We start from the raw sequence: 24410 nt of genomic DNA on the forward strand, positions 1-24410 counted from the left end.
TACTCACCTTGGGCTTTGTTTGTTGTTCTTTTTCAAGTTCCTTTAAGTGTAAAGTTAGATTGTTTATTTGAGAATTTCTTTGTTTCTTCACGTAGGCCTGTATGCTATGAATTTCCCTCTAGAATTGCTTCCCCTGTGTCCCACAGATTTTGGATTACTGTGTTCTTGTTTTCATTTGTTTCAAGGTATCTTTTGATTTCTTCCTTGATCTCATTGTCAACCCATTCATTCATTGTTTAGTAATGGGTTTTTTTAGTTTCCATGGCTCTCTGTATTTTTCTGTTTTCTTCTTATGATTGATTTCTAGTTTCTTACCAAAATGGTCAGAGAAGATGCTTGATAGGATTTCAGTCTTCTTAAATTTATTGAGGCTTGTTTTGTGTCCTAACATGTGGTCTATCCTAGAAAATGTTCCATGTGCACTTGAAAAGAATGTATATTTTGTTGTTTTGGGATGAAATGTTCTGAAGATATCAATTAAATTCTTTTGATCTAGTGTGTCATTTAAGGACATCTGCTAATTGATTTTCTGTTTGGTAGATCTATTCATTGAAGTTATTAGTTTGTTAAAATCCTCAACATGATTGTATTACTGTCAATCTCTCCTTTAGGTACATGAAGATTTGCTTTACATATTTCAGTGCTGCTATGTTGGGTGCCTGAGTGTTTACTAGGGCTCTATCCTCTTGTTGCAATTGTTTTCTTTATCATTGTATAGTGTCCTTCTTTGTCTCTTACTATAGTCTTGGCTTTAAAGTTTGTTTTGTCAGACAAAAGTATCGCTTTCCCAGTTTTATTTTTCTTTCCATTTTCATGAAATGCCTTTTTCATCCTTTTAGTCTGTCTGTATCTTTCCTTCTGAGGTGTTTCTTGAAGACAACATATATATGGGTCTTGTTTTCTTATCCATTCAGCTCTTCTTTGTCTTTTGATTGGACAGTTTAATCCATTTACATTTAAAGTGATTATTGATAGATAAATATTTATTGGCATTTTATTTATTAGCTATTTTCTTCTGTTTTTTGTTTCTTCTTCAATCAAGGCCTTTAACATTTGTTGCAATACTAGTTTGGTGGTAACAAATTCCTTTAGCATCTTCTTGTCTGGGAAGTTCTTTATTTCTTCCATTTTAAATGATAACCTTGCTGGGTAAAGTAGCCTTGGTTGTAGGTTCCTGCTTTTCATCACTTTGAAAATTTCATGCCAATCTTCTCTGGACTGAAATGTTTCTGTTGAAAAATCAGATGACACTCTTATGGGAGGTCACTAGTAGGTAACTATCTGCTTTCCTCTTGCATCTTTAAGATTCTCCCCTTGCCATTAAGGTTTGCCATTTTAAAATATGATGTATCTTGGTGAGGGCTTCTTTAGATCTGTTTTGTTTGGGAGTCCCCACACTTTCTGGGCCTTTGTGCCATTTCCTTTCACCAGGATAGGGGAGGTTTCTGACATTATTTCTTCAAATAGGTTCTGAAATTCTTGCTCTCTGTATTCTCTTGCTGGTATTCCTGTGGTGTGGATGTTGTTACACTTCATGTTGTCCCAAAGGCCCCTTAAACTATCCACATTTTTGAAATTTTCTTTTTCCTGCTCTGATTAAGTGGTTTTTTCTTGGATGATTTTTTTAAAATTATATTTTATTGATTATGCTGTTATAACTGTTCCAATTTTCCCCACTTTGCCCATCTCCATCCAGCCCCTTCCACCCCCTCAGTCAATCCTCACACCATTATTCACAGCATATGAGCTCTTTGGCTACTCCATTTCCTATACTGAACTTTACATCACCATGGCTACTCTGTAACTGCTTATTTGTACTACTTAATCCCCTCCCCTCTTCCCCCATTCCCTCATACTCCTCCTATATGGCAGCCATCAAATGCTTCCTGTATCCATGATTCTCTGTTCTTCTTGTTTGCTTAGTTTGTTTTTCAGATTCAGTTGTTGATAGCTATGTATTTATTGCCATTTTACTGTTCATCGTTTTGATCTTTTTCTCAAATAAGCCTCTTCAACATTTCATATAATAATGATTTGGTGGTGATGAACTCCTTTAGTTTTTTCTTGTCTGGGAAGCTCTTTATCTGCCCTTTGGTTCTAAGTGATATCTTTACTGGGTGGAGCAATCATGGCTGTAGCTCCCTGCTTTTCAAGACTGAATATTTCTAGCCTGCAAAGTTTCTTTTGAGAAATCCTGCTCAAATAGCTGACAGTCTTATGAAAACTCACCTGTAGGCAACTAACTGCTTTTTTCTTGCTGCTTTTGAGATTCTCTCTTTAACTTTTGGCATTTTAATTCTGATGTGTCTTGGAGTGGGCCTCTTTGCATCTATCTTGTTTGGAACTCTCTGTGCTTCCTGGACTTAAATGTTTATTCCCTTCACTAATTTGGAAGTTTTCTTACATGATTTTTTCAAATAAATTTCCAATTTCATGCTCTTTCTCTTCTCCTTCTGGCACCCCTATGATGCAAATGTTGGACTTTTTGAAGTTGTCCCAGAGGTGTCTTATACTATCCTCGTTTTTATTGCTTTCCTTTTTCTTCTTCTTGTTCTGATTGGTTGTTTTCTGCTTCCTTATGTTCCAAATCATTGACTTGATTCTTGGCTTCATCAACTGTACTGTTGTTTCCTTGTAAATTGTTCTTTATTTCAAATAGTGTATCCTCTGTTTCTGACTGGATCTTTTTAATGCTATTGAGATCCTCACTAAGTTCCTTGAACCTCCTTATAATTAGTGTTTTGAACTCCAAATCTGATAGATTGTTTATCTCCATTTTGCTTAGTTCTTTTTTTGGAGTTTTGACCTTTTCTTTCATTGGGCCATGTTTCTTTGTCTCTTCACTTTGGCAGCCTCCCTGTGTTTGTTTCTATGTATTAGGTAGAGCTGCTATGACTCTTTGTCTTTTTAGCATGGCCTAATGTAGTAGGTGTCCTATAGGGTCCAGTGGCACAGCCTCCTGTATTACCCAAGCTTGGTACATGAGGTGCACCCTTTGTGTGGGCTGAGTACACCTGTCCTCTTGTATTTGAGCCTTGCTTGCTGTAGGCAGGTCAAGCAATGTGAAGGTATTTACCCAGACCAGTCAGCTGAAAGGACTGGCTGTGACCACTGACCACCAACCTCTGCCTTCTGTGGTGGGGGGTGGTCCTGGTGTGGGGCTGGACTCCCTGCTCCTGTGATATCCCTCCTAAATATTTATCTACCACCCATGGGAGTGGGACCAGTCTGATCCGTGTTTCTATCCTCCTACCTGTCTGGATGAATGTGGTTTCTTTAATTTCATAATTGTCGGACTTCCATTCAACTTGATTTCTGATGGTGCTGAGTGATGGCTGTTCTATTGTTCTATAGTGTAGTTGTAATTTTGATGTGGTTGTGTGAGGTGAACCATGTTTACCCATGCTGCCATCTTTACCAGAAATCTGATTGAGTATTTTTTTCTACCTTGTCTTCTAAATCACTGATTCCATCCTCTGTTTTATCTAATCTCCTTTTTACTTCTCCTTGTGTATTATTTATTTTAGGTATTGCATTCTTTATCTGACTAGTCCTTTTTATGGCTTCTATGTCTTTTTTTTATGTTGTTGAGCATTCTTATACTTACTACTTTGGACTCTTTATCTGATGAATTGCTTGTGTCCATTTCATTTAGTTCTTCTTCTGGAGAGTTCTCTTCATTCATCTCAGTCCTGTTTCTTCATATTCCCACTTTAGCTGCCTCTTTTTGTTCGTTTCTATGTATTAGGTAGATATGCAAAGACTCTGTCCTTAGTTGGACACTGCCTGTTACTGGACCTGGGCAACCTTATTGGAGCTATCAGTGATCCACAGCTTGTGGTTCCTTCTGCTGGTCCTGGGCACATTTGAAAAGGACCAATCTGTGGACCAAGGCTGGCTCTTACCAACACCAGGTTCTGTGGTGCACCAGCTAAAGTCTCAAAGCACCCAGAGATCTGCCTTCACCTGTAGGCTGCCTGTTAGGCTTAATCACTGAAAGAACCTCCACCTGAACTCTTTAGCAGGGGCTAAGCTCCATGTGGTAGGGTGAGAGGATTTTGTGCAGGTGGGGCTATTGCTTCCCCCTTGGCTATGCCAGGTGGAGGGGAGTTCTCTGCCTGAGAAAGATGTCCTCTACAGTATGGGGAACGATGACTACAGCTATCCTAGCAGCTGATGCTTCAGCTCTCTCACCAGAGCCACCAACCCCAGACTCTCTTCATGTGGCACTAGTCCACTCTGCCCTCCCTCTGCCAGAGCCCAGGGTAAGTGGCTGCAAACAAAACCTTGTGTGTTGTTTCTTTAAAATGGTGTCTGCGTCTCTAGTTGTCTCCTACTGGCAGACAGAAATCTCGCTGCTTTTCACACTGGGATGTTACGTGGGCAGTTTTTCTGGTTCTGGTGCTCTAAGCTTGGGAGCCTCTCGAATTTCAGCTGCTGCCCATGGGAGCCCAGCCAACCCTCTCCTGCCCCCACACTTTCCATCAGTCTCCATGTGGTGGTATGGTTTCTTCTGTCAGTCTTTGGTTATGAGGCTTCTCTCCAACTAGCCTTCAGTTGGTTATACAGGATGATGTTTATATAATCTGGTTGTAACTCCAGTTGTTCCTGGGAGAAGGTTAGTGTAACTTCCACTTACTGGGCCACCATCTTGGGTCCTCCCTTGGCCAGCCTTCGTTGACAGTACTCCCACTAGTACGACCTGCCTGGAGTCAATCAGAGATGCCAACTGAGGCTTGTGACAGCAGGTTTGAATTGGCTCTAGCATGCCACTGTAGTCCCCGCGACCTTAATCTTCACCATAACCTGACTTCCTTCCTGTCATTGTTTCTGACCTCAATAGCTCCTCTGTCGGCCAAGAAAGAGGCTTGCCTGACAGTCACCATTAACTCTTCTCTCCCCCTCGTCCCCCACAGCCAGGAGTCGGTGGACCCCTGTGATTTCTCTGTCATGTGGGTCTTGAGTCTGTCCACTCGTGCATCCCGAGTCTGGTCTGCCCCATCTGCCACTCTCTCCTTGCTACCGCGCTGCCTCTGTTTTGCTCTTCCTACCTCTGTGCTTGTACCTGCCAAGCACTGCTCACTCTGCAGTCAGCCTATGGGAACAAAGTCACATCATGCTTGCCTTTACTTCACAACCTCTCTGTGGCTGTCCCTTGCCACTGCCCTAACAAGGGTAAGTCCCAAACCCTTAGCATGTCTTACCTGACACCCTGCAGCCCCTGCTCACGTACCAGTTCTGACCCTCCACTGCCTCCTCTGCAGCCCCTTCCCCACTCATTACCCCGCCGGTCTCTTCATTTCAGCCATTGGAATTGCTTTTGTTTACTCCAACAGGCCCAGCTCCTTGGTCAGGACATGCCTTTGGAGTGCTGCTTCCTCCACCTGTATCTCCACTCTCCCCGCCCCGCTTATCCAGCCCTCAGCTGGCTAACTCCTCTCACCCTTCAGTGATCTGTCATCCTGTGTCACTTTCAGCATGACTTCCGGGGTGAAGGCCCTTACCGAGGTGGTTGTCCTTGCCTTCCCAGCGTCTTCTCCACAAGGTGAGGCTCCTTGAGGGCCTGGAGTGATACTTGTCTTCTTCGCTGCCATATTCCCCACATTGCCCATAATACCTGGCATGCAGTTTGTGCCCCATAAATGTTGGCTCCACCTCCTGGGTTTACGTCGGCCCCAATTAAAGAGTAATTTCCACATGGTCAAGCACCTGTCACTTCCTGCACTTTTTCTCAGCTTAGCACACAAAGTAGCTGATGGATCATTTTTACCACTCCATGTAACGCCTTTCCCCAAAGAGCATCTTGGAAGATGGCTTTCTATTTTCGACAAAGTGATGCTGTTTTTTCTAACCAATTATTTTGTTCTTCCAGATTTCAACAGCTGTCAGGGCCCACCACCATTTATAGTTTTGGGAACTGTGAGCGGGAATGTCAGTTTGTCTCCATCAAATACCAAAGACTTAATGGAGGTCACGTGGAAGAAAGGAAAGAATAAAGTTATCGAGTGGGATTCAGACGGCGTCAAGTCTTACCCACCTTTTGATGGTAGGGTTCATTTAGGCAACGCCTCAGGGGACCTCCACATCTCAAATTTAACATCATCAGATGAAGGCGAATATGAAGTCGAAATGCTACCCTCTTTGACTGGCATGAAATTTAAGCTTATAGTCTTTGGTGAGTATTACATAACTTGGTTTGTTTAAAATGGCAAAGTTCCAACTTTTTAAAGAGACGTATACAAATTAATGGCTTGTGGGAAGTAAAGCAGTTTGTTACCACACACAGGCAGAGTTTTCCTCTCCTTCTGGTACACTGTGCCTCTCTTAGCTCCCACGTCATCCTCTGGGCAAGGCGAGGATGTGGCCCAGGTGAGGGGAGCAGCACCACTGGACAACGTACCGGCAAAAGATGCCGTGGCAGCAGTGAACTCAGATGTCTGAGCTCTACGGATAGGTGATGGTGCTCTGTAGGTTCGAGTTTCCATCTCCTCCTGCAGCCCACCCAAGAGTGCTTTTTCTCTGTCACCTTAAACTGGAGCTGGAGATACACTACAGGTTGCCCCACGCTTCCCCTTGGTGCTTCCAGGGTATTCTCCCTCTGTCATCTCTAAAGTTCCTTCCACATCGCAGTTGTCTGTAGGTGTGTGAGAACCCCCCAGTGCTGTTTGTTGCCATGTTGCTGAGAAATAATTTACATGCCTCACTGGATGAGTTTCCAGCGTGCGGCACAGCGGTGTGACGTACACAGGTTGTGAAATGATGAGTGCCACAGGTTCGGCTAACCCCTGTCTTCTCACAGAGAGACACTAAGGAGGAAAGGAAGAAGAAAAGATACAGGATAAAAAGTTTTATTCTTGAGTTGAGCACTCCTAACAACTTTCCTAAGTACTGTTCAGCAGTGGTGAGTGTCACCGTCACATTGGACATTGCATTCCTTGTGCTGGAGGTCTGGACCTTCGTGCCACTTCCTCCAGGGCCTCTCCCTCTCCCCGTCGCCTCTGATCTCTTCTTCCTCTGAGTTTGGTGGTTCTTCCTTTTTTAGACTCCACACATCAGTGAGTGTGCAGGACAGCATTTGTCTTTCTCTCTCTGACTTATTCCACTTAACGTAATGCCACATGGCCCCACCCATGTTGTTGCAAATGGTAGGATATTCCCCTTTTAAATTTTACTTTTCAGTTACAGTTTACATTCAGTATTATTTTGTATTAGTTTTGGGTATACAGTGTAGAGGATAGACTTAACAGTTTATATTCTATTACACGTTACATTCAATATTCAATAGACTTTACCAATATTTACAGTATAGGGGATAGACTTTACCAATATTTCAAGTCCCAGGATTTCTTTATTTTTTTATGGCTGAATGATATTCCGTTGTGTATATATACACCACAACTTTTTTATCCATTCACCTGCCGATGGACACTTAGCTTGTTTCCATGTCTTGTATTGCACACAATGCCGCAGTGAACACCGCCCCAGTCTTTCTTGATCATTTTCCTACCTGGTTCATTTCACTGTTTCTGCTGCCATAATTCTTGGTGACAGTAACATTTAAATAAAAGGTATTTTTAATGTCCCGATTTCTCAGGCCTTGCTGCCCTCTCCATGTACTTACAGCCCCCAGGAACTTGCCATTACTGGTAATTTTGATCCCTCCACTGTCTGTGTCGGGGGCCCCTCCTGTCTGAAGCTCACTTCCCCTGCTGTGCGGACTCTGGCAGCCCTTCGGAAGCTCGGCGAAGGCCTGCAGAGGAGCGAGTACGGGGAGGCGAGTGTCCATCAGTGAGCAGTGACACGAGTCGTATTAAATGCGGGACTTCGGGCCCTGGTTTGGGAATACTGATTTTAGCCTGTGGCAGTGAGGAGCCACTGTGTCCAATCCTGACGCAGGGGTGTGACTCGATGAAATTTATTTTTGGAAGATTCATCATTTGGTAGGTGTTTATGATGAATTAAGAAGAGACACCAGGTTAGAAGCTACTGTGATTCTTCAACTATTACCAGGTATTGGTAATAGTTGTTTAGAAAGCAAAGAATCAGAAGATATTACCAAGAAAAAGTCAACGATGTTGAGATTGTGCTATAATAAGATGTAAGATGACTCAAGGTTTCATACTTGAATGGCAAAATGGTTGGTTATACTCTTTTTCTTAGAAATGAGGAAGCCACACTTCAAGGGTGTGCGTAAGTGACTTGACATTATTCTTCTGGAGCCACCGGACCTAACGGAAGCCTTTCAGAATGGGTATTTTAGAAGTGGGGATTTCCTGGCACCTCTTCTTTCTATGTATAAGTTGCTGCCTAGCTTTCCCTTTTCCTGCAAAGTCCCCTTAGAATTTCCACTAATAACATTTATTAGTTCTTTCACATCCCCTCACCACCTTTATTGTGTTGGTAATGTCCACATAAGTAGAGTTAACTGCTCTCTCCCTAAGTGGTCCAGACTGGTGTATAACCTTTTATTAAAGTTAATGGAGATCTACAAATGCCATCTCATGTATATAAAAGAAATTCTTACAGAGTAGAGAGCTGAATTGGTTAATTATAAAGCAACTAAGTTATCTTAGGGGATGAAGTAGGCACATTTCCTGTCTGTGTAATGCTGCTTAAGGTACAGCTGTAACTCTGTTAGATACAGCAGTGGTAAGTCCCCTGGTAGTGAGAGAATATGAAGGCTATAGATCAGAGGTGCTGGTCTGAGCCAGATGCTGCAGAAAGGTTTGCATGCTTTTTGGTGAGCAGTAGGCTCAGCTGTTCCAGCTTTGGTATGTGATGATGGTGGTATAATGAGACTTACACAGGCAGAGCTTCCGTATAGCTAAGTGGCCTTGAATGACCTAGAAGATACTACTAGCACTTCCACGTGTCTCCCCTCACAGCATTTTATATCCCACTTGACCTTTATGATGACCTTATAAAGTATTGTATTCCCTTTTACAGATGAAAAGGAGATGGACTTTGCCATGACTTTCTCCATCTGTAGAACAGGAACCCGGGCCGGATGGGTTCTTTAAAGTCTTACAGCTCCTACAAGAGCTGCGGTCTGAGGTCACACAGCAAGCCAGGGCTAACACTCTCACCTCCCAAGTCCCAGTCAGTGGCTCTGCTCACTGTACCACGCGCCCTCAGGAGGTCAGGAGGCGCTTCTGCTTGCTGACCTTGAGCTCCATTATTATGATTGTCAACTCATTTCATCCTTATCACAGTTGTATAAGGTCGATATGGTTTGTTTTCTTAATGTATGGGACAGGAAACCTAGGCACAAGGGACTAAGTAACTTGCCCAGGGTCAAGTGGCTCTTAGTAGTAGAGCGGGACGCGAACCCAAGGCAGGCAGGCAGGCAGGCCGTGCTCACAGCCGCCATACCGTCGCTTGTGGGAGGTGAGCTATTGAACTGACATTGTATAGAGTGGAGAGAGTAATTTGAACACTGTCTCTCTGACTTTATTTATCTATCCCTCCATCCCTCCAAGTGTCCAACATCGTCCACCATACTATTTAGGAGCCGACTGTGTGGCCTGTGCTCTGTCAAGTGCTGCGGCTAAGGGGCGAATATTACATAGTCTTTACGCTCCAAAGGCTCCCAGCCCGAGGGGCTCCCTGAACCTCTGTTCAGTTTGGAAAGCGAGGAACGACCAGACACGGCCTCGCTGGATCGAGAAACCAGAGTCTGTGACGGAGCACACGGGGCTCCTACATCAGAATCACCAGGGATGGTGGGGCTCAGGAACCTGGGTTTTTAACACACACGTCAGGTGGTTCTTATGCCCACCGACACTGGAGAACTGCATCTATAGAGTGTGTCTACAGAACATGTCTGAGGAAGGGGAAGCTCAGTTTCCTGCCCCTGAGCAATGCCCAGCTTCAGGGCAGAGGCAGGCGTAAGCACGTGAGTGCCTGCAACAGTCACGCACTTCCGTTTCTTAGCTGGAGGGGCCTCAGGAGCTGCAGTGGGGTGTGGTGGGCGAGGTGGACCCCAGGAGTCTGGGGGCCAAGGGCTGTGGGTGCCCTACTTTTAAGCCACTAGAGCAACTCCTTATCCTTTTGAAGGGTCAGCTGCTTAAGACTGAATTTGGAGAAAGGTTTCCAGTGCTTAAAAAAGATGAAAATTTCTGGCCTGGCTGGTGTGGCTCAGTGGACTGAGTATGGGCCCGTAAACCAAAGGGTCGCTGGTTCGATTCCCAGTCAGGGCACATGCTTGTGTTGCCAGCCAGGTCCCCAGTGGGAGATGTGCGAGGGACAACCACACGTTGATGTTTCTCTCCCTCTCTTTCTTCTTCCCTTCTCCTCTCTCTAAAAATAAATAAATAACATCCTTAAAAAAAAGATTAAACTTTCTTTTAAGGAAAAATTTGGTGGCAGAAGAACAAGTTATGTGAACCAGATTAAACCTAAAAACTGAGGCTGCCCCAGGCAGCAAGGGGAGTCCTGTGCACCTCGGGCCTCTGACAAGGCAGGCCGTGTGTCTGAGCGAGGAAGAGTTTAGGGGGAGAGTAGGAGAGGAAAGACAAGTTGGACACTTCTATTTTTAGGTTATGTTTTGGAGCTTAAGTGTTCCTTCGTATTTGAAAATAGTATTTTAAGTGGCAGCATATTATTCCATCATCTTGGTGAGCTCTGCTGTAATTTGCTTTTTAGGAGGTGTTTATAAAGTATTGGGGTTTTATTACCCAAGTGGTCCCGTGACTGTTGTTTTGCATACTCCACATATATGTACGTGTTTTCTCAGATCTCATATGATTAGTTTTAGGGGGCAGGTGGAGAGGCAGGAAGGCATATGAATTAAATACACAACTATGGGACAGCTCAGCATCAAGGTTTTAGGGGCAACGATGGTGCAGTGTGACGTGTGTCCGAACCTGTGGTGTGCAGGTGCCTCAGGCAGCGGGGCGCCTCCTGGAGGAATTGTGGGAGGGAGGCCTCCTGACAGGTGCCACGCCCCCCTCACCTCGCCGCAGGGCCAGCCCGCAGTACTTTCTGCAAAAACCCTTTGAGTCAGGCAGCTTCTGGACTTAAATGTTTTTGAGATATTAGAAAGGTAATATAAGTTAGCTTTCCTCTGTGTGTTAAGAAGCACCCCACTTAGTTATAGGGAGCACCCTGTACTCAAGCGTGTGACTAGTTTTAGTAAAACACGGTAATAAATATTTAAAGTAAGTGAGAAAAATAAAAGCTATAAACCCTCATGTCAGTTTGGGTGCGGGTAGGCAGCTAAATGACTTTGCCACCCTTTCGTCTAAGGTCTTCAGGCTTTCAGAAGTGCGAGCGAGGGGTGTGGGGCCTGTGTGTGTTCTGAATTGGAGCAGGAAGGTCAGACTCTGGGAAGAGAGAAGTCTCTCCTGTTGGCGCCCATGGAAGTGGCCTGCTCATCCCTTCAAATTCCCAAGGAAGTGGGGCGCTCTTCATAAATTTAAAGATGAAGAATCTAAATATTACTCTTTTTTGTATTAAATATGACTTTTTTTTCCCCAGACCCTCTTCCATCTCCGACATTACAATGCGGCCTGGTTAATGAAAGCATTGAAGTCCTGTGTGGAGTCCCGGAAAGTTACAGCAGGCATCGGGAAAAATTAACCTACTCCTGGCATTGCTCCTCACCGCAGTGTGGAGAAAGCACGACACCTGTGTTGCATCTGAAGAACGATGACCTTTCAGAGAAAGTACTCTGTTCTGCTTCAAATACTATGTCTAACAGGACGTCCTCGATAGTTCTGTCCACCTGTGTCCCACCTGGTGAGTGAACAGATAAGTGTTCGGTGCCAGAGATGCTGAGTACCAGTGGGGTTCGTGAGCCAGGGGTGGTTTGGGGTTTTGCTATGCAGGTGTAGCGGCTACGTTTCACAAATTTGAAATGTAAAATAAGTAATTTTCATGGACGACCCGTTAGAGATAGACAGCTAACAACATGCTTAGCACTTGCTGGGAAAGCCCCATTCTAATGCCGGTGCTGATTCTCACACAGCCCAGGGAGTTGGATACTAGTAATTATTCTTATTTTATGGGGAGAAACCAAGACACAGGGAGTTTGAGCTGCCTGCCCAAGGTCAACAGCTAGTAAGTAGTAGAGTCTGGTTTTGGACCTGGGCCATCTGGCTCCACAGCTCCTGTTCTTAGCTACTTACAATACTGCTTTGTAGCATTCTTACTAACAGTTATGTCTGTACACGAGCTGCAAGATTATGTATTTGATACACCTGATACGCCTGTCTGGCCAGTGACTTTCATCCAGCGTGCTGCAAGAATTCTTAAAACACTCAGTACCTGAATATTTAGTCATGGGCACTGGCTTTTTTGCCTTAGATTGTCAAATGAAAAAATGATAACAGCCAACACAATAGCCATCCAGTGTGAATGAATAAAAATCATGCCTAAATTTTCTTGTCAGATCAGCAAAAAATGTACTTTTTGATGTGCCACAGAATTTTAGTCATTGTAGTTTATGTGTGCACTGAGACAAAACAGCTTAAAAATCGCTGGTCTAGGCTAACACTCAGCGGAGCTCGCGATAAGCCGTCTCGCCTATGGTCTTTTTATATTAAGTCTTAAGTGCATTTGTAATTGGCAGTTTTTATTCTTGTGTTCTAGCTTTGGTTTACAAACAAAAGCATCAGTGATTTGAAGTGGTTCCTTAAAACATAAAAAAATGAGATGAATTATAGCATTGATTATAATTCAGAATATCCTGATTGTATATAGCAAACAGGATTCCCGGGGCAAACAGATAACGTGAGTTTCTTTGGGCTGGGATAAGGTGATTCCATGGGTGATTTCTCTTTCTGAACAAGCAACTGAAATATAGAAAGACAAGTAGTCAGTATAATGAAAATAAAAAACTTGAATTTTATTTGATGAGTGAGCTATTCTCCTTCTATGTCCAGTGTATCACACTTTCTGAAACTTCAAATAGTGGCATAAAGCAGTTAAAGTTATGGTTTCATTTTCAGACAACCCAGTGTGATTTCTTAGGTAAAAAAGTATTTGCAGAAAAAATACAAAATGAGTTCCAATTTGTAACCCATGGACTTGGTCCCTAAAGACAGAGAAACGACCAGCCCCACAGAGGTGTCACTCCAAGTGGCACTGTTTGCACAAGTCACACAATTGCTGAGAAGATTTAAAAACCAGCTGTACAGTGAATGCCAGTTGTTATGCTTGGAGCAGAGTTCCTGTATTAACCCCGCCTCTTGGGTGGGGCTTACTTCCTGTCAGAGTGTGTGGGAACCAAGTGTGTGGGAACCAAGTGTGTGGGAACCAAGTGCGAGTTCCAGCAGGTAGCTGCTTTATAGTGGGAGTGGCAAAGGAACAACACTGGTGAGCTTTGGGCATGCTTGCGGTGTGCATGCATGCGGTGCACGTGGCCGCCGAGGAGCAGGGGCCCCTCGTGTGCAGAATGAGTGAGCGAGTGGAAAGTTTCAAAAGCTCCCAGTGTTCCAGTTGGCAAAGTACTTGAAGGAAATAATTTCTGAATGAGATCCTCTGTAGAATTACATGGAATATTTTAAGAGATTTTCAAGCATCCTGCCCTTGCATGGTTTTCATTTAACATTTGCCGTTAGAATTGAGTGCTTATACGCAGAGAGTCCCAATTACGGTGGATGCAAAGAGGCCCACTCCAAGACACATCATTATTAAAAGGCCAAAGGTGAAAGATAAAGAGAGACTCTTAAAAGCAAGAGGAAAGCAGTTAGTTACCAGAAGGTTGCCAGATGGGAGGGGGTGTAGGGGAATGGGTGAAGAGGTGAGGAGATTAAGAAGTACAAATAGGTAGTTACAGAATAGCCATGGGGATGTGAAGTACAGTATTGGACATGAAGTAGCCGAAGAACTTATACGTATGACCCATGGACATGAACAATGGTGGGGAGATTGCCTGAGGGGGTTGCTGGGTGGAGGGGGGCAAAGGGGGAAACATCAGGTCAACTGTAATAGCATGATCAATAAAATATAATTTAAAAAAGCATTGAATGCTTATATAGAATGTTCTTCCCTGCAGATACCTTGAAGAAAAGATCATCACCATAGTATTCCTCTTACTGATAGGAAATAAGAGTTATGCATTAGAAAACAAACCCTTTTTGTTTGTCATTAAATAATTGTGATCCATCTTTTTAAATCTCCCCCAAAACTGATTGCTCACATTACATTGTAGATTTTGAAAGTTTGAGACACATAGCTAGATAGTTCTTTGGTCCTTTAGATCCTGGAGAGTGTGTTGACATGTGAGATATATATATATAGCAGGGGCCCTCTGCTTGGTATTCAGTAACCAGATGTTTCCTTTTCTGCAGAGCTGGGCCTGAACTTAATGATCTGAATGGTTCTTTTCAGCAATTTAAAGTCCAGGGTCTCTTTTTTTACCTCCCTGATAATTTTGAATATTTTTCTGTGGAATTGCATGCATCATAACAGATAGGAATCCATAAAGGTAAACATGTAAATACTGGATCTTGTTCGTTTTTAAAGAAGATTTAAGTGTTTAATTTTTTAGAAAAAGATTCTACAGAATCTTTTAGAAAAAGATTAAGAAAACTTAATTCATTTTTGGAGAGAGGAGAAGGTAGGGAGAAAGAAGGAGACAAACACTGATGTGTGAGGAAAAACATCAATCAGTTGCCTTTCACATGCCCCAGGCATGTGCCCTGACCAGGAATCGAACTGGCAATCTTTCAGTTTGCAGGAAGACGCCCAATCTACTGAGCAACACCAGTCAGGGCCCAAGTGTTAATTTCTGATGCAGACTTACTGATGCTTTATCAGAGAATCATAGTAACTCACACTGACTAGCCTGCTACTGTTTAGCAAACCCTTCCAAACACTGTTTCATTTGCTCCTCACCACCACCATTCTAGACTAGACTTGCCGGACAGACAGGAGCTGTTATTTAATTTTTAAGGTGAGGAGACAGGTTCTATAGGTGGGGTGACTTCAAACCACAGTCACTTCAGTCATGGAGACAGAATTAAAATGTAGGTCTTTGAATTCTGGAGTTTTTCCCAATGATACCATCTTGATTCTGTATATCTCAAAATAAATCAAATGAAGAATTTGGACTGATTCACAGGGGGGGTCAGCCAGTGTAACCCATACCATGTTAAGCAATGGTGCAAATTGTGGGGACTTTTGCAGAACCAGGGATCAGTTTCTTCATCAATAAATTATATGGGGGGGGTGAAGAGAGGTGATAGGGAAAATTAGAGATTAAAGAGATTTAAGAACCATTCATTCAGTGCATAGACCTTATTTGATCTTGATTCAAACAAAAAAAAAATAGGAGACATTGAAACATTGACTAAATATTTGAGTATATTAAACAATTAGTTTCTTAGATGATAATGGCATGGTTATGTGTTACAAACACTCCCTATCTTTTGTAAAGGTAGACTGAAATATTTATGACAGAAAAAATGCACTCCCTAGGGTCGAGCAGACAAGTGTTCCCATTTCTGCTTGCTTCATAGCAAGTGGGAGGGGAAAAGAAAGAGGGAAAGTGCACATTTCATTCAGAGATCAACCCCGCATGATTTGCATCATGTCTAGTCATACCCCCTTTGGCCACATTGAGTTCATGGCCACCCCTAGCTGAGGCAGTCTGGGGAACTGGGGAATGTCGTTAGCTGGCTGGTCCTGTGCCCAGTGAAGACATAGGAATTCTCTTGCCAAAGAAAAAGGAGAGATTGGGTAGTGTGAAATGATAGATGCGTCTACCGGAGTATACTACCAAGTGAATATAACTTGTACCATTTTAAAACATATGCAAAATCAAAATATGTTTAAAGAATGGTATAAACAGTAAATATAGATGTGCTACTTTTTTTTTTTTTTGCACCTAATTGGCCATCTTGGGAACTCCCTTGGGTGTATGCACCTAATTTGGAAACTCGTGATCTTGGACTAGAACAGCAGTGGTGGAGGCGGGTGGGGGAGGGTGGAGTGATTCAAGTAGAACACATTTGGAAAGAGAGCCAAGAGAACTTCCTGGTTTGGGCGGGGAGGGGAAGAGGGCTGCCTTGTAAGCAGTGCTTAAATGACTACTAGGTTTCTGGCCCAAGCAACCAGCTGACTCGTGTCACCATTTATTGGTACTAGAAAACGGAAACTGTGGAGGAAATAAAAATTGTCCGTTAGGGACATGATGTTTGAGGTGCCTGTTAGATTTCAAGGGGGGACGTGAAGTGAGGCCTTTCGGTGTGACTGCAGGTCTCTAGTGAATGGAGAAAGCTGGAGGTGTGAGTCTGGGCATGGAGTAGAGTGGGCACTGGAAGCCTTGGACTAGAGGAGGTTATTTGGAGTGGACGTCAGGGATCAGAGTCCCGGGACGGGGGGACTCTGGCACTTAGGGCTGTTAAGAGGAAGAGGATCCAGCAAAGGAGACTGAAAAGGACTGGAAGAGAGGTGGGGAGAAAAATGCAAAAATGTGGTGTCTCCGAAGCCAAGTGAAGAGGGAGTGACTCCCTGTCAGCGCGAGGGACAGGGCAAAGAGGAAGCACCGAGAGTTAGGAACTTCTGTCATCGTTGTTACCTCCCCTGAATCTCTGCTCTTCCAAAGTGATGGCAGCATCTGGCATCTCCCGGGGAGAGAGGCTTTTGGAAGGAACTGTATCAATTAGCATCAGATTCAGCTGTTTAAAATGAAAATGTAACCATGGCTTAACAGTGAGATTTCTTCTTCCATGTTAAAAATCCGGAGGTAGGCAGCTCTGGGCACACTGTTGTTTTGTGAAGTTGTCAGAGACCCGAGAGCGGTCCAGCTCCTGCTGCCTCCCCATCTGTCTCAGGCGACAGGATTCAGGAGGGAGAACTGGCCCGCCTTGTCCTTTTAGGGAGACGGGAAATACCACTGAGCCCTTCTTGCATTATATTGCCTAAAACTTAGTCACGTGGTCAAACCTAGCTGCAAGAAAGGCTGGGAATGTAATCTTTTAGTTGAATGTCAATGTGCCCAGCTGAAAGTCTGAGTTCTGTTACAAAAGGGGGGAGAATGGATATGGGGGCAACTGGCAGGGTCTGGCCAGGGGCCTCTCCAGTTGAACTAATAGTGACTGCCTATTTGTTCTAATGCACCTGTGTTCCTAATAGGAGGAAAGGGTGTGGGGGAAGAAGATGGTGACAGAATAGGTGGAAGTTAGACTTGCCTCCTCCCTGGTCTGAGCTGGATTATAGAACAGTCAACCTGAACAACCACCTGAGGAGTAGCTGGATAGAAGTCTTTAACCAGGGATTCACAGGAGAAGCCTCGCTGAGACTGGTAGGAAGGGAGGAGGCATGGAAGGAATTGGCCCTGCACCCATGTGCAGCAGCTGAGAATTCGGGGGGATAACCTGGCTGCCAAGGTTCCCCCTAAGGAACATGGAGTCTCAACCCCACACCGGGTTCCTCAGCCCCGAACACTGGAGCCAAGAAGAGGAGCCCATACAACAGCTGGCTGTGAAGATCAGTAGGGATTCTGTCCGCCAGGGAAAGATGGGAGTCTGCTAGAAACCCAGGCACCCTCTTAAAGGCTTCATTGCACAAAATCTCATGTGCACCCACTCACCTTGCGCCGTGGCAGAGGGAGGGAAGATCAGAGAAGACTGGAGACGTGCTAGGATAGACTGGATTGTGTGGCTCTTGGGAGAGTGCTGAAGGGACAGCCACCAGGGTCCCTGTGCTGAGTCCCTCTCCCGCACCACCCGCAGATGCCGCCTTTGCTGGGTTGAGCGTTCCCTCCACATGGCATCAACCTAGTGAAATGCAGCAGCCCCACCCTCCCGACTCTGTGGAGGAGTCTGCTCCTGGAACCTCTGGTGTCGACTTGGGATGTTGGGGGCAAACACAGCGGGAGTCCGAGACTGAGTTGTGTGGCTCCAGGGGAGGGGCTGTTTTTCTCTCACACACCCAACTGGAGCCACTATTCCTGTGCAGAGCCCTCCCTCCACATGGCCAAATCTTGGTCTGTTTGGGCCTGATGAACTCTGCTGGTCTCACTCTGATGACTCCTTGAGACCCTGGTGGGTGGTGACTGACCTAGGTGTGCCCCAAGACTGTTGCTGAGTGGCCCCAGACCCAGCACTGGTGCTGAGTTTGAATCTGTATTAATCTGATGAACGCTACTCACCCCTGCCCAGTGGCTCACTGAGAACCTACCTCATACAACTCACATGTCACCAGAGGCTCTTTCAGTGACTGAACCTAACAGGCAGCAAGCAGGTGGAGGAGCATCTCAGCCTTGGGCCTTTTGCTGGTCTTCCCCAGGTTCAGTGCTAGTGGACACCAGCCTTGGTGTGCAACTTGGCCCCTTCCATGCACACCTAGGCCCAGCAGAGGCAAACTGTGGATTGCTTTGTAGCTCCAAACAGGTAGCTCAGGGCCAGTCACAGGCAGTACCTGACATTGATCTGCACGAGAACCCCTCCCAAGTTTCCCCAGAAGCAACACACCCGGTGGCAAGCTTTAGACTATGTCAGAGCAGGATTCAATTACCTCCACAAGTGACATACCCAAAGGGAGATCTGGGCAGCCACCAGACGCTGTTGGAGTGGATTCTGCTTCATGGAGTCAGCCCCTGTGCAGTAGCTCATGCAATGCTATCAGGGTCAATCCTTGTAACTAGCCAGAGGGGAACCCTCACCCACGGGCAGGCCAACAGCAATGAAGACTCAACTACAACAGGAGGGCTCCCGTCACCCACACAAGGAGCATGCCTGGAGCAGCTAGCTCAGGTGATCAGGCAGCCTGGCACTGGACCCTACAGGGCACCTACTACATAAGGCCACCATACCAAGACATGGAGGCATAGCAGGTCTACCTAATGCACAGGAAAAATACAGAGGGGGAGACAAAATGGGGAGACAAACATGCCCCAAATGAAAGGACAGGAGAAATCCCCAGAAAAAGAACTAAATGAAATGGAGGCAAACAGGCTACCAGGAAGAAGGTTTAAAACAGTGCTTATAAGGTTGCTCAGGGAACTAGGGGAAGAATGGATGAACTCACTGAGAACTTAAAGGGATAGTAAACATAAAAAGGACATAAAGACCATTAAAAAGAAACAGTCAGAAACGATGCGGACAGTATCTGAAGTGAAGAAGGCACTAGAAGGAGTCAACAGCAGGCTAGAAGAAGCAAAGGACTGAATCAGTGATTCAAAAGACAAGATAGCAGAAAACACCCAATAGGGCAGCAAAAAGAAAAAAAGAATTTTAAAAAAGGAGTATAGTTTCAGAAAACTCTGGGACAACGTGAAGTGTATCAATACCGACATCCAGGGGGTACCAGAAGAAGAGAGAGAGCAAAGGATTGAGAAACTATTAGAAGAAATAATGATGGAAAACTTCTCTGACTTGGTGAAGGAAAAACTCACATGTCCAGGAAACACAGAGTCCCAAACAAGATGAATTGAAAGAGGCCTTCTCCAAGACACATAATTAAAAAGACAAAGGTTAAAGACAAAGGCAGAATCTTAAAAGCAGCAAGAGAAAAATGGTTAGTTACCTACAAGGGAGCTCCCATAAGACTGTCAGCTTATTTCTCAACAGAAACATTTCAGGCCAGAAGGGATTGCAGTGAAATATTCAAAGTGATGAAAAGCAAAGACCTACAACCAAGACAACTCTATGCAGCAAGGCTATCATTTAAAACTGAAGGAGAAATAAAGAGCTTTCTAGACCAGAAAAAGCTGGTAAGTTCATTACCACCAAACCAATTTTGCAACAAATGTTAAAGAGTCTTCTTTAAGAAGAAGAAAGAAAACAAGAGGAACATAGTTATAAAGAATAAAGTGGCCATAAATACATGTCTATCAATAATCATTTTAAATGTAAATGGATTAAATGTCCCAATCAAAATATATAAAGTAGCTGAATGGATAAGAAAACAAGACCCGTGTGTGTGTGTGTGTGTGTGTGTGTGTGTGTGTGTGTGCTGTCTATAAGAGACCCACTACAAATGAAAGATAGAGACTAAAAGTAAAGGTATGAAAAAATATTTCATGCAAATGGAAATGAAAAGAAGCTAGGGTAGCAATACTCAGAAAAAAACAGACTTTAAAAGAAAGGCTATAACAAGAGACAAAGAAGAGTATTACATGATGATAAAGGGACCAATCCAACAGGAGGGTATAACCCTTGTACACAATTATGCACACAACTTAGGAGCAACTAAAGATCTAAAGCAAGTCTTGATGGACATAAAGGGAGAAACTGACAGTAATACAGTCATAGTAGGGGATTTTAAGACCCCACTGACATCAATGGATAGATCTTTCAGACAAAAAATCAACAAGGAAACAGTGGTTTTCCATGACACACTGGACGAGATGAATTTAATTGATATTTTCAGAGCATTTTACCCCAAGAACATACATTATTTTAAATCAGCAGAATATACATTATTTTAAAGGGCACATGAAACATTTTGTAGATAGACTATGTGTTAGGACACAAAACAGGCCTCAATAAATTCAAGAAGATTGAAATCATATCAGGCATCATCTCTGACCACAGGGCTACGAAACTAGAAATCACACACCACTGTCAAGTGAGATGCATTCCTGGGACGCAAGATTGGTACAATATCCACAATTCAGTTTATGAGATACACCACATAAACAAAAGGAGGGATAGAAATCACATGATCATATCAATAGATGCAGAAAAAGCATTTGATAAAATCCAGCACCAATTTATGATGTAAAACTCTCAGTGGGAATAGAAGTAACATACAGTCTCATAATAAAGGCCGTACATGACAAACCTGTGGCCAACATCATATTCAACAAGGAAAGACCAAAAGCTTCTCCCTTAACACCAGGAACAAGGCAGGGATGTCTGCTTTCACCACTGTTGTTCAACACAGTACTGGAAGTCCTGGCCACAGCAGTCAGAGAAGAAGAAGAAATAAAGGGCATCCAGATTAGAAAGGAAGAAGTAAAACTGTCATTATTTGCAGAGGTGACATGACATTGTACATAGAAAGCCCAAAGATTGCATCAAAGAAACTAGAACTGATCAATGTAGTAGGGTGGAAAATTAATATTCAGAAATTGGTTGCATTTCTATATACCAATAATGATCTATTGGAAAGAGAAACTAAGAAAACAATCCCATTTACAACTGCAGCAAAAATACCTAGAAATAAGTTTAACCATGAAGGGAAAAGATCTGTACTTGGAGAATGATGAGACACTAAAGAAAGGAATTGAAGAAGATACAAACAAATAGAAGCACATACCATGTTCATGGATAGGAAGAATTAACATCATTAAAATGTCTATACTAACCAATGCTATTTATAGATTTTTAATTGGATTGTTTGATTTTTTTGGTGTTGAGTAGCATGAGTTCTTTATAAATTTTGGATGTTAACCTCTAATCAGAGGTATCATTGGTGATTATCTTCTCCCATGTGTTCTGTGGATGGTTTTGTTGCCGTGCAAAGGAAATAGTCGCCCATTCTCCTTATCCGTGGTAGTGACGTTGTTCTATGAAGTCACTGCGAACCCAGACGGAGCGGATGCTGAGCCACTGCCCCCAGGAGAAAGACCAGGGCAGGCTCCTGCCAGCCTCCGGTCACAACGTTTTTGGCAAAATAGCAATAGATAGCCTTGTTGGTTTTTTTTTTTTTAAGAGACATCTTAATTAATACATGTTATTGACTAATTAACATCGAACCCATGGCCAGCAGCACTATAACTCATGCTTAAATGAAGCTTACCTAACATCCGTATTTTCCCTGTAGGGCACGGCACAGCCTTCTCGTGCGCAGGGATACCAGACCACATTTCAGCACTGTGCCTGCGGGCCATTTTAACAGTGGGATCACCAACCAAAAAAACAAACCAAAAATATGTGCAAAAGCGGAACTAAAGAGAACAGGAACAGAACCCTTGTTTATGGCGTGAGAGCTGAAACGGGAGGCAGGGCGCTGCCCAGCTCAGACTCGGCAGGACAGGGGCTTCGGGCGACTCACGTTTTCACCGTTCTGCTGCGCATGTGCACAGCTGACCAAGAAAGAGCTGCGAGCGTGGGTTTGGGGAATACAAATAAGTTTCAGCAAGTGGGTAAATTGCAAACATGGAAACTGCAAATACGGGGGATCAACTCTATCTCTATTTTGATCAGTTGAGCTAATTGTATTTCTTTTTTTTTTTTACAGATAAATTAAGGCACAGATATCTACTTATAGCCACGGTCGCAGTAGTACTAGTAGCCATATCCGGATTTGTATGCTGTATGTATACTTTTCTTTAAAAATTTTCAAACTTGAATTGGTATTTCAAAGGCTAGAAAAGGAAGAGTTCAAAGTTGAAAACAAAGTTTGAAATTTTAGGCATTTTGAAAGAAACAGAAGCGTTCGTTTTACTTGTCTGGGTCGTTGAGTGTGCCGGGTTCCTCCAAGTCCTGCTTTGTTTTGAGGTGGATTGGATCCTCCGGCTGCGGTGAGCTTTCCAGGCAGGGGCACGGCCGGGTGTTCCTGGGGCCTGCTCCACGGCCTCCTGCTGTCTGTGGTCCTCTTCAACATATAGTTATACTTCTGGGCTTCAAGTTCGATTTTGCAGAAGACCCCTTGCTCTCGGCTGCTGTAGTTATAATGTCCACGTCGTATAGCCTAGGAGGGCCCAGGTAGGGAGGAGTTTTTGTGGAGCTGGGTGACTTGGAGTAGGTAGTAGTGATTGGGTATTACTTCCTGAGCCTTCCTTAGTCCCCCAGAGATCCCCGGCCAACCTAGAAAGCAGCTCATATGGAGCTGGTGACCAGACAAGCAGCCCTTTCTCAAGTCCCGAAGGACACTGACCAGACGGGAACAGATGTTCTTGCAGCTCCGTCAGTTTCCATGGCAGCCTTCACCAGAAGGGTGTGTGCAAGACTAGTCTGCCCCTCCCACGGGGAGTGCGAAAGGGGGAGCCTTCTGCAAGGCGACGGCCCGTAGGGCCCATGTCATCTCACACACACGCTTCAAACCAAGTCCGCAAACGGGGTTTCCATTTTCCGAGACCTGCACTGTTCAGGAAGTGGGCACTACCCATGTGTAGTGATTGACATATAATATTTAATTACCTAAAAATAGATGAAATTTAAATTTAGTTCTTCAGTCGCGATAGCCACATTTCAAGTTCTCAGTAACCGCCCACGGTTAGTGGCTACCAGTTTTATTTTTACTGATATTTTTTTAAATATTATTTTTATTTTTATTTATTGATTTGAGAGAGAAACATTGATTTGTTGTTCCGCTTATTTATGCACTCATTGGTTGATTCTTGCATGTGCCCTGACTGGGGATCAAACTCGCAACCTTGGTGTGTCAGGCCGACACTCTAACTAACTGAGCTAGCTAGCCAGGGCCTGGCTGCCGTTTTGAATAGCCTAGAAGAAAACAACTCCTGCATTGCAGCAAGTTCTGCTGGTCAGTGCCGACCTAGACTGTGTGGGGATATTGGCACTAGGATATGATTTCCCAAGGGCACTGTTTACATATTACAGGTTGCAAATACCACGAAGACCCCTACATAAGAGATTATCAGTTAATTGACTCACCTCTAAACAAGTTATAAAAAATCAGCTGAAGAAAGTTTTAAGGCATCATTACCAATGAGTAAAATTTGGATCTCAAGTGTTCCTTTTTTTAAAAAAGTTATTTTTAATTCCCAAATAGTGGGTATTACAGATAGTCATTGCCTGAACAGATTGGTCCCCAGGAATCAAAGTCCTTTTTCACTCAGTGAGTGCTGTTAGGGGTCTTTCACCAGAAGACCCGAACCAAAGGAAGGTGCCACACTGTGTACCCAAACTCTGTGACAACTGGTAGATTTAACTTAAAAAAAAGTTCATTTAACGGAAAGGAAATTACTCCAGTTGTCAGTACTGCTAGCACCATATAACTTGAAAAAATTTGTTCTAAAAAATAATTTCTTTGGCAAAAATCTCCACTCTAAAGCCATTCATTGGGAAATGGCGAGGTGCTTGGCCTGTCTGGAGCTTTTGGAAGGAGAGGTGAACGGAAACAGCTCCGGCAGTGACAAACACCGTTTGGTGCCCAGTCACAACAGCAGGCGAGGCTGCTGGACCACGGGCGTGGCTCTAGGCCAAGGCCGATGCTCTGTGGGAAGGACACCGGTGTGTACACACCTAAGCCTGCGCTGCCCGAGTCAGCAGCCACAAGCCACCTGTGGCTCTTGAGCCCGTGACGTGTGAGAGGCCAAGGTGAGGTGTGCCGTGAGTATAAAATGCAGGCTAGATTTGTAAGACTTAGGATAGGAAAAGGACTGTGAAGTATCTCATTAGTAATGTCTGCATTGATTACACATTGAAATGAAAATATTTTTATACATTGGGCTAATAAATGGAATATATTATGAAAATTGATTTTACTGATTTATTTTTACTCTGTCATGTGGCTACAGAAATTTTTCTAATACTTGTGTGGCTCAC

General features: G+C 44.0%; 1 protein-coding gene across 1 annotated transcript in view; it reads left to right on the forward strand.

The window, feature by feature from the left end:
• The window catches only part of CD58 (CD58 molecule), a 57070-nt gene that overhangs the window by 27372 nt on the left and 5288 nt on the right, over window positions 1–24410 (forward strand). The window contains exons 2-4 of the mRNA XM_045817316.1: window positions 5873–6175; window positions 11479–11739; window positions 22138–22212. Coding sequence (XP_045673272.1) covers window positions 5873–6175; window positions 11479–11739; window positions 22138–22212 — 639 coding nt within the window. The remainder of the gene's footprint in view (window positions 1–5872; window positions 6176–11478; window positions 11740–22137; window positions 22213–24410) is intronic.

This window comes from Phyllostomus hastatus, unplaced genomic scaffold (genome assembly GCF_019186645.2).
Source record: "Phyllostomus hastatus isolate PE091 unplaced genomic scaffold, TTU_PhHast_1.1 phas_scaffold_216, whole genome shotgun sequence".
Classification (NCBI taxonomy): domain Eukaryota; kingdom Metazoa; phylum Chordata; class Mammalia; order Chiroptera; family Phyllostomidae; genus Phyllostomus; species Phyllostomus hastatus.